This window comes from Nuphar pumila, chromosome 12 (assembly GCF_984573655.1).
Source record: "Nuphar pumila chromosome 12, dmNupPumi1.hap1.1, whole genome shotgun sequence".
Lineage (NCBI taxonomy): Eukaryota > Viridiplantae > Streptophyta > Magnoliopsida > Nymphaeales > Nymphaeaceae > Nuphar > Nuphar pumila.
In genome coordinates this window covers 43,068,398-43,082,810 of record NC_143260.1, presented here as the reverse complement: position 1 = coordinate 43,082,810, position 14,413 = coordinate 43,068,398, and the positions used below count along the sequence as shown (strand labels likewise).

The following is a 14,413-nucleotide window of genomic DNA, read 5'->3' as shown; positions in this document are numbered from 1 at the left end:
CTAAATTTCCATTAAGAAATGCATTCTTAACGTCAATTTGATATATTGGTCATCTTCTCACAAAGGCTAGAGCTACTAACGTTCTAACTGTGGTCATCCTAGCAACTGGGCAAATATTTTTTAATAATTTATTTTATACTCTTGAGAATATCCCTTAGCAACTAATCTAGCTTTGTATCATTCAAGAGTCTCATCACTCTTAGTTTTTATTGTATACACCCATCTACAACCTATAGGTTTCTTTCGTAGGGGAATGTCTTAAATAGTCCAAGTATTTGCTTTTTCTAAGCATTTAGCTCTACCCTCATGGTTTCTACCTATTGATAGTGTTCTTTTGCTTGAGCATAGGTGGAGGGTTCTACATATGCATGTATTAATGCAATATAGGCTTGGTACTTAGGTGAAAACGAGTCATAAAACACAAATTTTCTTATCGTCCATTTTTACAAGAGCTAAAGAAGATAGAACAAGAAGAAAAGAATTAGAGAAGAGAATGAGGAAAGCAAGGTGAAGATCACGAGCACTCCACCACTAAGCAAGCACCACCGATAAAGAGCGTGGATACTCCTCCACCAAGTAAGCACCACCAATCTTTTACTTGAGACACAATCATGATCTCACAAACACTTGAATAGGAATTGTGAAAGAGCTTCAACACCTTTAAATTTTGAGTAGCACATTTCCCGATGCACCAAAAACAAATTCAGCTTGATCACCAAGCTCTAAAACCATGTAAGAAAATGAGATCCTCTAATGATATTAACCAAATCACTAAAGTGGACACACAAAAGAGCCACAACAAAGTCCACCAAAAGTGAACACACAAGAAACCACAAATAGGCTCACACACAAAACCCACTAAAGGAGCCAACACAAGAGGCTAAAGAATAAAATTTTATTGATATAAATCCATGCAAGAAGCATTACAAATGGGAGGGGGTTGACCCCTATATATACACAAATAAGAGTTTCAAAGAGACGTTGGGAGAGGCCTAACGGCTCTAAATAGAGCTGTTTTACTTCCCCAGTGACTCTTTCGGTTGACTAGTCAACAAAAGTTGACTAGTTCAAACTGAACAAAAATGTAAAAAAATAAACTAACTATTCTAACCTAATTTCTAACCTAGTTACATAAATATATATACATATAAATACATATATGTATACATATATAAGTATAAATGTATTTACACTATGTATATATACATTTTTAACAGGTGCAAACCCCCAAATTCCCGATACCAACCCTTATCTATTTGATCTCAAATAATATGCCCACAGTCACTAATGTGAATAGTATATCTAAACAGTGGAACTGCATGTTCAAGATGAAACAAAAGTTAGTCCACAAACACTCAGTTGAGTCTTCACAAACTTGAGAGACTTGGGAGAAAATACCAGAAGTACCCCTTCCCAAACGATGTACTGGGACAGGATGCTTTTCTTGTTCAGAATATTTTTCAGGAAGTGCCAAGAAAGAAGGTCCATATGTTCGCCAATGGAGTTGAGTCAAAACTGTTCGCTGTTGGAAAAGTCCTCCAGGTAACACTTGCAAACCTGAAGGTTTATTTATGACAACCTGAACAACAAAAAAATCCAAAACATTATTATTTAACTAATTATGGAGCATCTTAAACCTTGCTTGTCAAAAAAAATGGTTCTAATATAGGATGAAAACAAGAACCAAGATGTGCATGGGAATACCATAGTGATTAATGTTGATACCACCTAAAAGCAGGAGTCCCATTATTCAAAAATGAATTACCCATTGCAACTCTCAAAACATTCTAAGCCATTACAACTGTTCATGTTCTTGCATTTAGGTTGTTTAACAGATTCATATATCCTATTTTCCTTTGCCACGTTCATATCACAATCTGCAAAATGCAATCTTACAGTCACATCTGATGTCTATGCTTGCAAGCCTCCTGTATAACAGGTTTTCACGTGCTTTTTTTTTCAATATTTATGAGTCTTCCATTGCGTTTTTCTGTGTGCTATATGTTTCAATATTTTGTATGCCTATAGCTCTCTCCATAAGACTAATAACTTCATCAATGAGAGTTATTGTTTCCCCTGAAACATTTAAAAGAAATTAAAAGATAAATAGGTCACTTAATTCTTATTAGCAAGTACTGAACATTGCTCAAACTTTTCGAAGAAACAAAGAGTACAGTTGATTAGCTCAATGTGAGATACAAGGATGGACTTAATCATCAGCTCACGAGATCTGAGGTAAAGCAAACATTAGATCTCAGCTCTTCTCAAAAATTGAGATTTTCAAAATGCCACAAGAACATGGTTTGAGCCTAAGCTCCCCTACCAGGTTCAGTATATGAGGATCTTAGACTTAAATGTTTCCATCTATGTAACATGGACACGGGAAATGATCCATTGTACCCGTGTCAACACGCCCAGGTACAGGTGCTGCTGTTAAATATATATTATATATAACTTAGAATGTATCTTAGGATATATGCAATTTTTATTTTTTCTGTATTTCTAAATTTACTTTTGTGTTTTAGTTAAATGCCCATTAGGGGCATTTTTATAAATGTCTCTAGCTGTTGGGCTAGATAACAGCTAGTTGAGCCTCTCTTTTGGTTCCACTTTATGTCTATATATGAGGGAATGCCTCCCTATTAATGTATGCTTCCCTTGAACATTTCTTAATAACAAATTATATTTTTTAATTATGTTTTGTGCGCTGTGATTGTGAGCTCTTGTATTGTCCTTGGTGGCTTATGTGTTGCCCTTGGTGGCTCTTGTATTTTGAAATATCTTTGATATTTCATTACAGCAACATGGGTACATTGTGGGTCAGTTTGGGTGGGTCCAACTAGGACCTGACCCGAAACCAAGTTTCTTGTTTTTTCCTTGACATCTGGAGAGAGAGAGGAGGAAGAAAAATAAATAAAGAAGAAAAAGGAGGGAGGAGAGAGAAGAAGAAGAAAAGAAAAGGAGAAGAAATGGAGGTGGAGGAAGAAGAAGAAAGCAGTGGAGAGAGAGAGAGAGAGAGAGAGAATGGAGCAAAGCGACAAACCCTCCCTTTTGCTTTTTATTGAGTACCTCCTCTCTCTCTCTTTCTCTCTCTATGTATATATATAGAGAGAGAGAGAGTGACTGGTTCCTCCTAATGATAGGAGGTTGCGGACAATCTTAATTTTCAACTTTTTTGTTCTTTTCTTATAATCGAACCTTATAGATGTGATCTATATGCTCTGTTTAGTAGAAATAGGCTTTTGGATCATCTGATCATGACATGTGAGCAGGTATTTATAAGGCTTCAAAAATCAACGGCACACAATTTTCATAAATTTAAAGGCTCATAAAATCATAATTTTTTATTGAAAAAACATGATCAAACAATTCGCCCCTAGCAAATGGAGCATGTTGAACACATTTGTAAGGTCAGGAACATGGCCTGAAACATCACTAGTATTTGTGGTACCCTTCTACTCTTGTACATATTGTTATTCCAGAGGGGTATTCTTGTACTTATCCAAGGATTATGTAGTCAACCATTTTTGTCTTTTTGTGAGCAAAAGTAGGTTGACTCCCATTTATTTTGGTAACCATTTTAATTATAATGAATGAAGCTTATGGTTATTCTCCTCTCTCTTTCTTGATTGTATGTGCCCGAATGCCATGATTTTGTATTGTGAGAAGACCGATTGATAAGAATATGGTTGGCTTAAAATGGGCTTATAAGATATTATATAAACCCAATGATAGTATACAGAGGCATAAAGCCAGAATTGTAGCAAAAAGCTTTACTCAAGAGTATGAGTTTAACTATGAAGAGACTTTTAGCCCTGTAGCAAAGATGGTAGCTATGAAAAATATTCTTTGGCAATGGATCATGGCTGGTTAGTAAGTCAACTTCATATCAACTTCAGCCCAATTACTTTTCTCTCTTCTCTTTGTTGTGGTTGTGCTTTGGAACACAAGGGACACTAAAATCTTACATTTCAGTCCTTTAGTTTCGAACATACTCAAAAGCCTCGATTGTATAATAAGGCTAAAGATCATCCTTGGTGGAATGAGGTAATGAATGAAAAATGGTTGTGTTGCATGAATGTGGTACATAGGAAATTGTTGATAGGGCCCGTTGATAAGAATTTAGTGGGATCAAAAAGGGTCTATAAAATCAAATGCAAGTTTGATTGCAATATAGAGAGATATAAAGCCCCACCATTTGTGAAGCTTGACTATGAGGAGACATTTAACCCCATTGTAAAAATGAGAACCACTTATATATCCTTGGCTATCACCTATGGCTGGTACATGCAGCAACTCGATATTAAGAATGCATTCCTATAACTAATTTATGTTAGCACAGTAAATTTGATATGAGATATGAACATGGCATAAATTTTCCAGATATAAGGTTGCTCTTAACATTTAAACTGTTACCAAGATATACTCCCGAGCTTTGAATATGGTGGAGCCTGAATCCTGGCATTTCAAATCAATAATTTTGCTCAAAACAAAATTTTGAATAGATCGTACATGGTTAACATAGGTGAATTTTGAACTGGTCTGGTCTATATTAATTCCTACTGCTATCACATACCATTTGGGTTATTGAATTCACTCTACCATGATATCTATGTACTAGGTTATTTCATAGATCTATGCATCAATAAACTCTTTATTCATAATATCACTCTTGTGACAATACATCAACACTCGCATCATTCTTTATGCTAGCAGTATTCCATTTTATCATGTTTAAGCATGTTATCTATATAGTTTGGTGACTTTGGTCTGCCACCATTACTGGCCATTTTGTCTACAAACAGACCCAATGGTTCCAGCTCACCCTATTGCTGCCATGAATTCAAGCACCTTATTCTGTGCCTTTGGAATTCTTGCAAGCACAGGTATGTATGATCAATGGCCTCTGAGCTTTATTCTGTTAACAAGTGGTCTATAAATGTTCCACCATGTTAGTTAAATGCTATTACTTACAGTAAAACAGTAGTAGAAATAAACTTATTATTGTTACCTAAATCCAAAGTGTTGGAAAAATATGCAACATTTCAGACTCTTACCAAATGATCATCCTCAAAGAGAACTTCTAGCATATAAGGCACATCAGGTTCTTTCCATGGCAGCCGATGATACAGCAATTTGGAGCCAGCTCTAAACAAGCGAATAATGATTATTCAGAATTCCACTGCACAAAAATAACTTGTTTTTTTTTCTGATTGATTACTTGTGAATGACAGTATAAAGGTTGCCTACCAAAGTGTTGAAATACTGTAAGTCATAAGGCAGCATGTTTATGTAAAGTTGATTCATGTATATTCCACATGCATGATTCTACTTTAGAAACAACTTATGGAAGAAGTGCCAACAAGAACCAAACCTTCATTAAAATGTTGGAAACAAAACCTGCATTATTTTATCCCGGGTAAAAATATTTAGATAGCGATCCCGCTATCCAACTCAGTGTCAGTTCAGCGCAAATCGGACAAAAACTTAGAAAAATCCTTAGACCAAGATAAAGCATGCTCTGCCAAATTTTAAGCTGCTGAATATTCTAATATTTTCAAGTACTTTCATTATATCTAGTATTTTAGGATTACTTCTGTCTCTTTCCTTTTATTCTGTGTTTTACGTTTCATATTATTTTCATTGTTTTGCTTCTTTTCCCATTGGTTGTGTTATGGGGTATACAGTGTAGCATGGGCTCTTCAATATCGCCAGTATCACCCAATCAAACAAAAGTATTGGTCACTACCATGATACATATGTTCATATATGCATACATATATAGATATATGTACTTACATGTATATCACTGTAATGAGATGATCCCAGGAGTGTAAGAGAGATCACAAAGCCACTAAGGGAAAACAACACATGCTACTAAGGGCTAAAGCACAAGCCACTGAGGGTATGTTTGATGGTGCGTCCCGCCCGTCGCGCAGGATGAAAAGCCTCAAAATCACACATGTTTTAACAAATGTGGGACGTGGTGGACGTGCAGAATGTCGTCCGCCGTGTCCATATTCCTGTGAAATTTCCGTTCCCCCCCACTTACAAAAAGAACGAGGACTGGAGGAACAAAGTAAAAAAAATAAAAGGATGCCTCGACGGGCATGCCCCTCTCTCTCCTGTGCAGCGGCGGCCGATGGAGGGGGAGGCAGCCGGCAGAGGGGGGAGGCGCGCCCGACGATGCATCTCTCTCTCTCTCTAGATCCTGGACAAACCATCAAACATACCCTAAGGGCACTCATAAAACCACCAAGGGCACACACTCACAAACAAACAAAAATATTAATGATTAAAATGCACAAAATATGCATACTACAACAAAGGCCCTTAGCCCCATATATATGAAATGAGGGAATGGGCTAGCCATTAGGGCATCCTAATGGCGTTAAGTAACTCTAATGGTTAGCTATGTGGCCAATTTACAGAAATCCCCTTGCTGAACACAAATAAAAAACAAAAAAAATAATACATTGAACAAGCTAGAATGCATTCTACATACTAATTCTATATGCATGTAATACATAAATACATATATATATACATATATATATATATATATCAAACACCATATAAGAATGAATGGAAACAACCTCTTGTGCTTTAAAATGGAGAAAAGATGGTAATGGGTTGGGTCTGGATTGTGTGAGACCCAAAACTGGTTTGATGTACCCAATGAAGTACCAGTACATGAAACCATGTCAACCAAGGTAAGGCACCTTTCTTGGAGTACCCATGTTACATAGATTAAGACTAACAGGTCTATTTGTTCTCCTCCCATCTTAAAAGTTCTGTCATATTGGATAGCCCGTAGGCTCCATACCCACCACATATGTGAGAAACTTCTTAGGGTGACTACTTGTCGATGAGATAGCTGGATGGTTAGGTTGCGAATAACCGATGGGTCTCAGAGTTGAATCCACAGGGTTATTCCTCAACCTGTCTATAAAAAAAGTAAAAAACAAAAACGAAAAAAACCAAGGTCCTTCTCCCTGTTGAAAAAGAGAGTTCAACTATTATATCACCATGTTCTTACCAAACTCTAGTTACAAAAGTATAATTCAATAGAAGAAGAGGTCTTGGGTGTCCAAGGATATTCCAAAATTGGCCCATAATGATGCAACTAATGACTCAGATTTTAATCAACCCTTTAGGGTCAAGTAAGTCTCATATAGACAAGGTAGAAGGGAATCAATTGACCCAAAACATGAGAGCAAGGAAACTGCATGCAAAAGAACACATTGGCAAGATATCTCCTGTCTGAAATAACTGCAATTGAAATGGGTCATAACAGGAATTTACCCAATGAATGAAGAATTCATAAGATTATTAACAATATCAATCCACTTCTCTATTATCTAGCGAAACAGCACAAAGGGCAACCATATTCTTCCTGCGTAGACAAAATTCAAACATGGCATGGGCCAGGCTCTAGAATAACATCTCTATCCAAATGTGTAACATAACATTATCGAATTGTTCAGAGAAGAATCTATCATGGATATTAATTATGAAGCGTACTCACATTACGAACATAAGTCAAGTGAATATTCCATGCATAATTATTCATAATATTTAACTATCTTTGGTCATCAAAAGATTACCATGTGAATTAATCTAATTTCAGAAGATATTAATTCAAGTGCAAAGAGATAAAGCACACTACAGTTCCACAAGAATGAAAAACTTGTACAGAGGGCTTTGGGTATCCAACCTCAGAATGGTGTCAGAATTAGTTACGACTTGACCATCAACCTTGATCTGCATCGACACAAATATTTCCATTCAACATACTAGTGTGCCCATCAGGTGACAAGTTTCAGAAAATGCACCGTATGGAATGTGTTTTGCATGATCAACCTGCTCATTCCAGATTCGCTGGAGCCAACTGGTGAAACATCAGTGCAAGAAAAACATGTTCACATCCAAATAAGTATTAGTGTTAAATAAAATACCGTTATATCTAAAAGGCCAACAGTGACAGCAAGATACATGACATGAAATAAAAGTCATGCGATAAAACCCAACAAAGTTTTCTAGCAATAAGAAAAATTCTAACCCAAGTCCTTAATCCTCTCTTGAGAATATAACAAAAAAGGCATTTATAATTACAAAGCACAAAGTCAGTTCCTCCATCTCATCGAGCACACCAATGTCAATAATGGAAACAGGAAAAAAAAATTACTAGTGGTCGTAGTGGTTGCACTAGTGGCAGTGGCAATGGTAGCAATATTAATATTTTACACAACTTGGGCATCCATATGATACATCAACTAACGTACCAGTTAAAGATTATAGATATTGCCACATCATGCTGTTCGCTAGGCAAACATTTACACCGTTACCTAGTTAGGCACATATATTCAAGTAAATACATGTTTGTATGTTCTAAGAAAATACTTTTATGCTTGCTTCCTATTCCTAGCCAGATATCTCCACCAAACGCACTATTCCACAATTCCATGGAATCCATGGAATAGAGAATTACGCTTATCAGCTTTAGCCTCTTAAACTTGCAAATTTTTTCATGACTAATTAAACTAGGCCTCTTGCCGCAACAGTCGTGTTGGTCCTTCCTCTCAGGCAGCTCTGCTAAATCTAGCACAAAAGTAGAACGTACAGTTGCATCTTCCACAAGAGTGTGAGGGTTTGCCTTCGTTAAGTAACACCAACCTCAGGTTTTTTGTCAAGTTGAGTCTATGGACAATTCTTATTACTAAATATTCTACTTCTCCGTCTGTTAGCAAAGCATGTACGGAGATAGGTTGGCGCTTACAATCATGAAACACACATCCCAATCTTACGCAACGCTTAATCCAATGCCACAGAAAATGTTATGAAGAAAAATTATAGAAGCAAAACCAACTTCAGAGAGCTCGGAATCCCGCATTCTTTATTAGAACTGAAACTAAGACCTAATAATTCGAGAAGATAGAGAGCGCTCACCCTTCCCTCGGAGCGGAGTCCTTGTACTTGTTACAGTAGAACTCGATCAGAGGCGTTCCTGTTTATGAATCACAAATTTTTAAAGGACAGCCGGTAAAATAAGAAATCGCGATTGAATAAGGAGTTACCGGAGTCTCTGGGTTCCACGGTGTCAGCGTAGACTAACCCATCGTTAAGCTCCGGCCAAGGCACTCCAAACGTCTCCAGAGATGTACCGGTTTGCTCTTCAGAGAAAGAGGGAGAAGAATCGGTCACGTCCCCTTCCATTGTTTTCTCTCAAAAAAAAAAATCAGATCCAGACTTCGACTTGGAAGTTCCTGGCCCTGTCCATTTAGCAATTCGTGGGCCGCACAACAGAGCTGGCGCGGGTTCGGCTCGGTTAAGCCCGACCGGAAGCTCGTCCCATTCAGTAAGGACTTGTTTGATGCACCTTCCCCTTCTCGAATGTGCGGATGGTGTGGACGGTGCGTGAAACAAGCAGTGCGCGTCCACCGAGTCTCCAGAACGGTAAATCACCGTTTCACCCCTTATTACGAAAAGAACATGGACAGGGTTAAAAAAAATGTCGGGTCATTCCACTCGATGTTTCTTTCTCGCTGCCTCTCTCCCTCGGCCCTGACTCTCACTCTCGCTGCCTCCTGACCCTTCGACGAGCGATGAGGAACCACGATCAACAACGAAAATTTTTTTAGCGCTCAAAAGAAATTAGATTCTGACGAAATCCTTTTACGGGAGTCGTGTAGGACATATACACAAAGTCTCAGTAAATAGGGTTTGGCCAGAAGGTCCCTCATTTAAGCATTATTGTTTCTATAACACAAACCAAAAAATATGGCCCGTGTATAGTGTCGGATCTGGTTGTTGTTACCATGAAAATTCCAGTAAATCTATTTTATGAATTTTTTGGCTAATTTTTGGATATGTGTTGTAAGACAATATGTGAAATCCATGAAAAATAAAAATGTTACTTGCCAGTGACTACTAGAACTTCATCCAAGTCGGTGGAATTATGTCACTTACAGAAAATCAAGACCCATGAAATTTCCTGATAGGAGTTTGGTCGAGAATAAATTATAAAATATTGGCAAGCGGTTTTGTATCAAGAATAGTTTCAATTGCTATTATTTAAAAATTTGAGAAAATTATAAGCCTTCGGATGGGGTGATGAATCACTACTTCTTCAAGGAGCAGAATTCTAAACTAGTGTCTACTGACAAAAAAACCAGTTTCAATCCGAGAAATTCTACTATAAAAGTATAAGAAATTTTCCAGATCTATAAATTAAAAATATTATGGGACACATGTAGGCATCACCCAAAATTTTTGCTTGTCAATATGAGCTTGGTGTGAACCATGACAAAGCATGTGAGAGTAGGATAATTTTTGTTATTTATTGTTTCTGACGAATGAATTGTGAACCTACGTGATCCAATGTCTATGATGCTTTCATGTACATGTGTGGTAATATGATAAATGTTTATGCATGATGGTTATAATGAACGTTATGTTTACATGATGTGATATGTATAATGAGATAAACCATATGTAATGATAAATTACATGAGAGATGCATTAATGGTTTATGTTACGAGCATGAGCATCATGCATTGTTGTTGAGTAGTGTATGGATAGCATGTTGGATGTATTATGGGTTACGAGAAACCCTACATGCTCATAGCTCATGAGAGAGCATGGATTTTGAGGAACCACTATAGTGTTTGTATGCACCATATAGTAAATAATTATAAATCATGCTCATACACACTTAAACCTCAAGGAAGGTATGGCTCAAGAGTACTCGCGATGAGAGTATGCTACTGTGAGTCTGGCTCGAGGGTATCCTAGAACAAAGATATGTTATCGAGGTCTTGGTTTGAATGGGTTGACTTTTTTTTATTGATGTGAGAGTATCCTAAGGGAAGCTCGGGCTGGAGGCCCTTGGTGCTATGGCACTTGAGTTGACTTGTGAGTTTAATTAATCAACACTAAGTACTCATCTAAACTAGTGTCTACTTTAGAGAGTGTAAGCGATACACATTATCAAAAAAATAAATGATTAATTTGGAGAGTGAGGCATCTTTTTTTATCTTCATCCTCGATGTAGGGAACCAGGACTATCTGATAAGGCCTAGGTAGGTAGCTCCACGACTCTACAGAGTAGGAATTGATTCTCTAGACCACTGGAGTGTCTTTCGACTGTTGGCCGATTCAATAGGTATTTACAGATCTTTTTGAGTCTACAAGGTTAATGAAATACATGGCATAACGAGCCCCCCATCGGATTGTTTAGATCTAAATTGAGTCTCTTAGAGTGTACCCTTAAAAGGCAAGAAAAAAGAAACAATGCATTAAAGATGAGGTTCACCTAGTTCACATCATTCACATATTTTATATTGAGATGTCAGAAATGAATGTATGCAACGGTATATGATCTTGCTTACTGATGAGTTTAAATGCAGGTATTGAGTCAAAGAGTAAGTTATTATTGTTTATTTACCTGTATGCTCAAATGTAAATGCATGTAATCTAAATCGGTAATATATGCTTGATTGGTATATTCTTTGCATGCTTTATGTATTTGAAATTTATTTTTATGCTTATTTGGTAGAGTGTTACTTACTGGGACACGATTTGACCCTCCTACTTTTATATTTTTTGAGACAATGAGTAAGCTGGTGATGTGGTATGCTTGTGGTGGTGTCAGGACGGACGTCATCGCTCTCTTCCCGAATACTTGGCTCATGTTTTGGATCTTGGGCATTTTAGATATTTTAATAATGTGTTAGGACTCTAATTTGATTACAATTGAATATTTTAAATTAATGAATGATTTGTTTAGAACTCTATTTCAATCATGTGTATATGTGGTGCTTTGATTATAACCTTTTCAAGCTTATTCAGGTTTGCATATGGCTTATGTAGCCCATCCATTGGTTTAAAAAAAAATCTCTAAAAAATTTTGATATAAATTTAGGGTGTTACAACTCTGGTATCAAAGCCAAGTGAGTTTAAGAGAAGAGTATGACGATTCTGGCACACCCAGCAATCCAACTTCATTGTTAGTATGTTTCAGTTGTAGTTGTTTTCTTGAATTTGTAGTCTATGTGAGAACTTAGACACATGCTAGAAATACAACACAAGAGTTTGGTAAAAAACTTATTTCTACTTCAATTTCTATATATTTTTAAATAGATAACTTGGCATGGGCACTGCAACGATATCATGAACACCCTTAACTATCTCGCTAGGGTGGTAGGGCAGTAGGCCAAAGCAATACAGGTCATGGGAGACAACCTACAACAGGTGATTCAGGACAGGCAAGTCACCCATGATAGACTTGCCGCAAGGAGCGATATGTTCTATAAAAAGTTCATGGTGATGGTGCCACTAGCCTTTACAAGGAGGGCAGATCCTGATGTTGCGAAAAATTAGGTTCAAGAGATTGAACGCATTTTTTGGGTTTTGGAGGTTCTCGAGGATAAGAAGGTTGATTTTGGGATGTACAAATTGACAAAGAAGACTGAGATGTGGTGGAGGACCACCCATTCAGTGAGGTTTCTGGATGGACCAGCTACTTGGGCCCAATTTCTGGAAGTGTTTATTGTGAAGTACTTTATGAAGCATGCCCACAATAAGAAAAATGCAGGAGTTCTTGGACTTGCAGCAGAAGGGGAGCTTGGTGGAGTATATTACCCGCTACCACAACTTGGAGTGGAATTGCCCTAACCTGTATACGACAAACCAAGAATGGATGATGAAATTAGTTAGTGGGTTGAAGTCGGCTCTATGCACAAAGACTTAGATATGTGGACTGGGGACTTTTGATGAGGTCATCAACGTGGCTACCCTACTGGAGGATGACTAGACCGAGAGTCAGAGGACCCCGTGGAAGAAGTTCGGACATCAACAGTCTAGTGGTCAGAAGAATGGTGACAAGAAGATATTCGACAGGAAGAAATCCATGCCACCAGGCAATAGGCACCAGCAGCACAAGGACACTCGATGCCCGAAGCTTGGAAGCTTGCTTACATTGCGGCGATATGGGTCACTTCATTAGCAAGTGCCCTTAGAGGAAGAATAATAGGAAAAGGCGTATAAATAGGAGACAACCTCAACAATTGCAGCGTCATCTGCAAGGATAAAAGGACTACATGTCATATCTATACCACTACTATGATCGAGCTTGAGCAGGATGCATACATGATTAAAGGTATTATCCCTATCTTAGGCTACAGTGCTAGAGTATTGTTTGATATTGGAGCAACCCACTCTTTTATTGCTACATGTTTTGCTAGTATATTGGACTTGTCTTCTGTCACTTTGGGTTATCTGTTAGAAATTGTTATTGTAAGACCTGAGTTTTTTTTGAGAAAAGGTAATGCATGATGTGATTCAGTGATGGTAAATTATTTGTGTTAATTATGAGATTTTCGCATATAGTTATGCATTATACATATGTATATATATATATATAAGTATGGATATACAAGACCCTAAATTGCATAAGTAAGATGTACGTCATGATTGAAGGCAATCTATAATACAATAATTTTTGAGAACCTTAAATTAAATTCATAATATATTAGATTAGTCAATCCTCGAATTTGAGACCCAAACAAAGAAAAAACCTTAGTATTTTATGTGAATTACTGGAAAGCATATATCGATAGAACATGAGTCATAACAAGAGTGATTTTCACAAGAGATGAAAATTTTAAGATATGTTTTGAAAAATTTAATTATAATTGGCTAAATTCAACCCACTTTGAGTAAATTAAGATAAGAGAATTATCGAAATTTGGGTTTTTGGTGGTTTAGAGTGATGTTCTCTAAAACTTAGGTTTATTTTCGAATAAAATAAAATACATAGGGTATGTTCACTCTAGGGGGCATGTGGGGTCATTTCTGAAAGTTTTTCAACCCTAGAGGGGCGTGTGGGAGCTGTGTAAGGGGTATCCTTGCAAGAATTATCAAACAAATTCAAAAGAAAGAAGCCTATAGGGGCATTTTTGGGAGGGAAGGGTTATTTACAAAAGTACCACCACCTAGAAGGGTGTGACACTTAAGTGAATGATCTATAGCCATCCATTTTCCAGATTAAGTCCCAACCGTCGGATGAAAACCCTAACCTATGTAACTCTAAGAAAGAGAGAGCTTATTTCTCTCCTCTTTTTCTCTCTCTTCCTCTCTGCTCTCTCTCTCCTTCTTACCCAAAAATTGTGGGGCTCTTCCTCTAGCCGACCATACACCCTCTTTCATCCCTCTCCTCCTTGCTAGTGTGTAGGGTTGGGTGCCACGTGGGACTCCACCCACACGCCCAAGCAAGAGGAGATCCTCTCCATCTTTTCAGAAGCATCAAGGTGGGGTTTTGACCGTCTTCCATTTGCATGTTTTTATTTTTCTTTCAAAAGATGTATATGTTTGTACCTTCCTTCTTAAAGGCATGAAACTGAATCCCTAATAT

General features: G+C 37.4%; 1 protein-coding gene across 3 annotated transcripts in view; it reads right to left on the bottom strand.

Moving 5' to 3' along the window:
• Positions 1-9,225, bottom strand: part of LOC149820846 (Pseudouridine synthase family protein) — a 134,030-nt gene extending 124,805 nt beyond the window's left edge. For all 3 annotated transcript variants that reach the window (XM_089982931.1, XM_089982932.1, XM_089982933.1), the window contains exons 1-6: positions 9,078-9,225; positions 8,950-9,007; positions 7,864-7,891; positions 7,718-7,764; positions 5,058-5,148; positions 1,399-1,579 (exon numbers count right to left, since the gene is read on the bottom strand). In XM_089982931.1, coding sequence (XP_089839057.1) covers positions 1,399-1,579; positions 5,058-5,148; positions 7,718-7,764; positions 7,864-7,891; positions 8,950-9,007; positions 9,078-9,216 — 544 coding nt within the window. In that variant the 5' untranslated portion in view covers positions 9,217-9,225. The remainder of the gene's footprint in view (positions 1-1,398; positions 1,580-5,057; positions 5,149-7,717; positions 7,765-7,863; positions 7,892-8,949; positions 9,008-9,077) is intronic.
• Between the last annotated feature and the right edge of the window lie 5,188 nt (positions 9,226-14,413).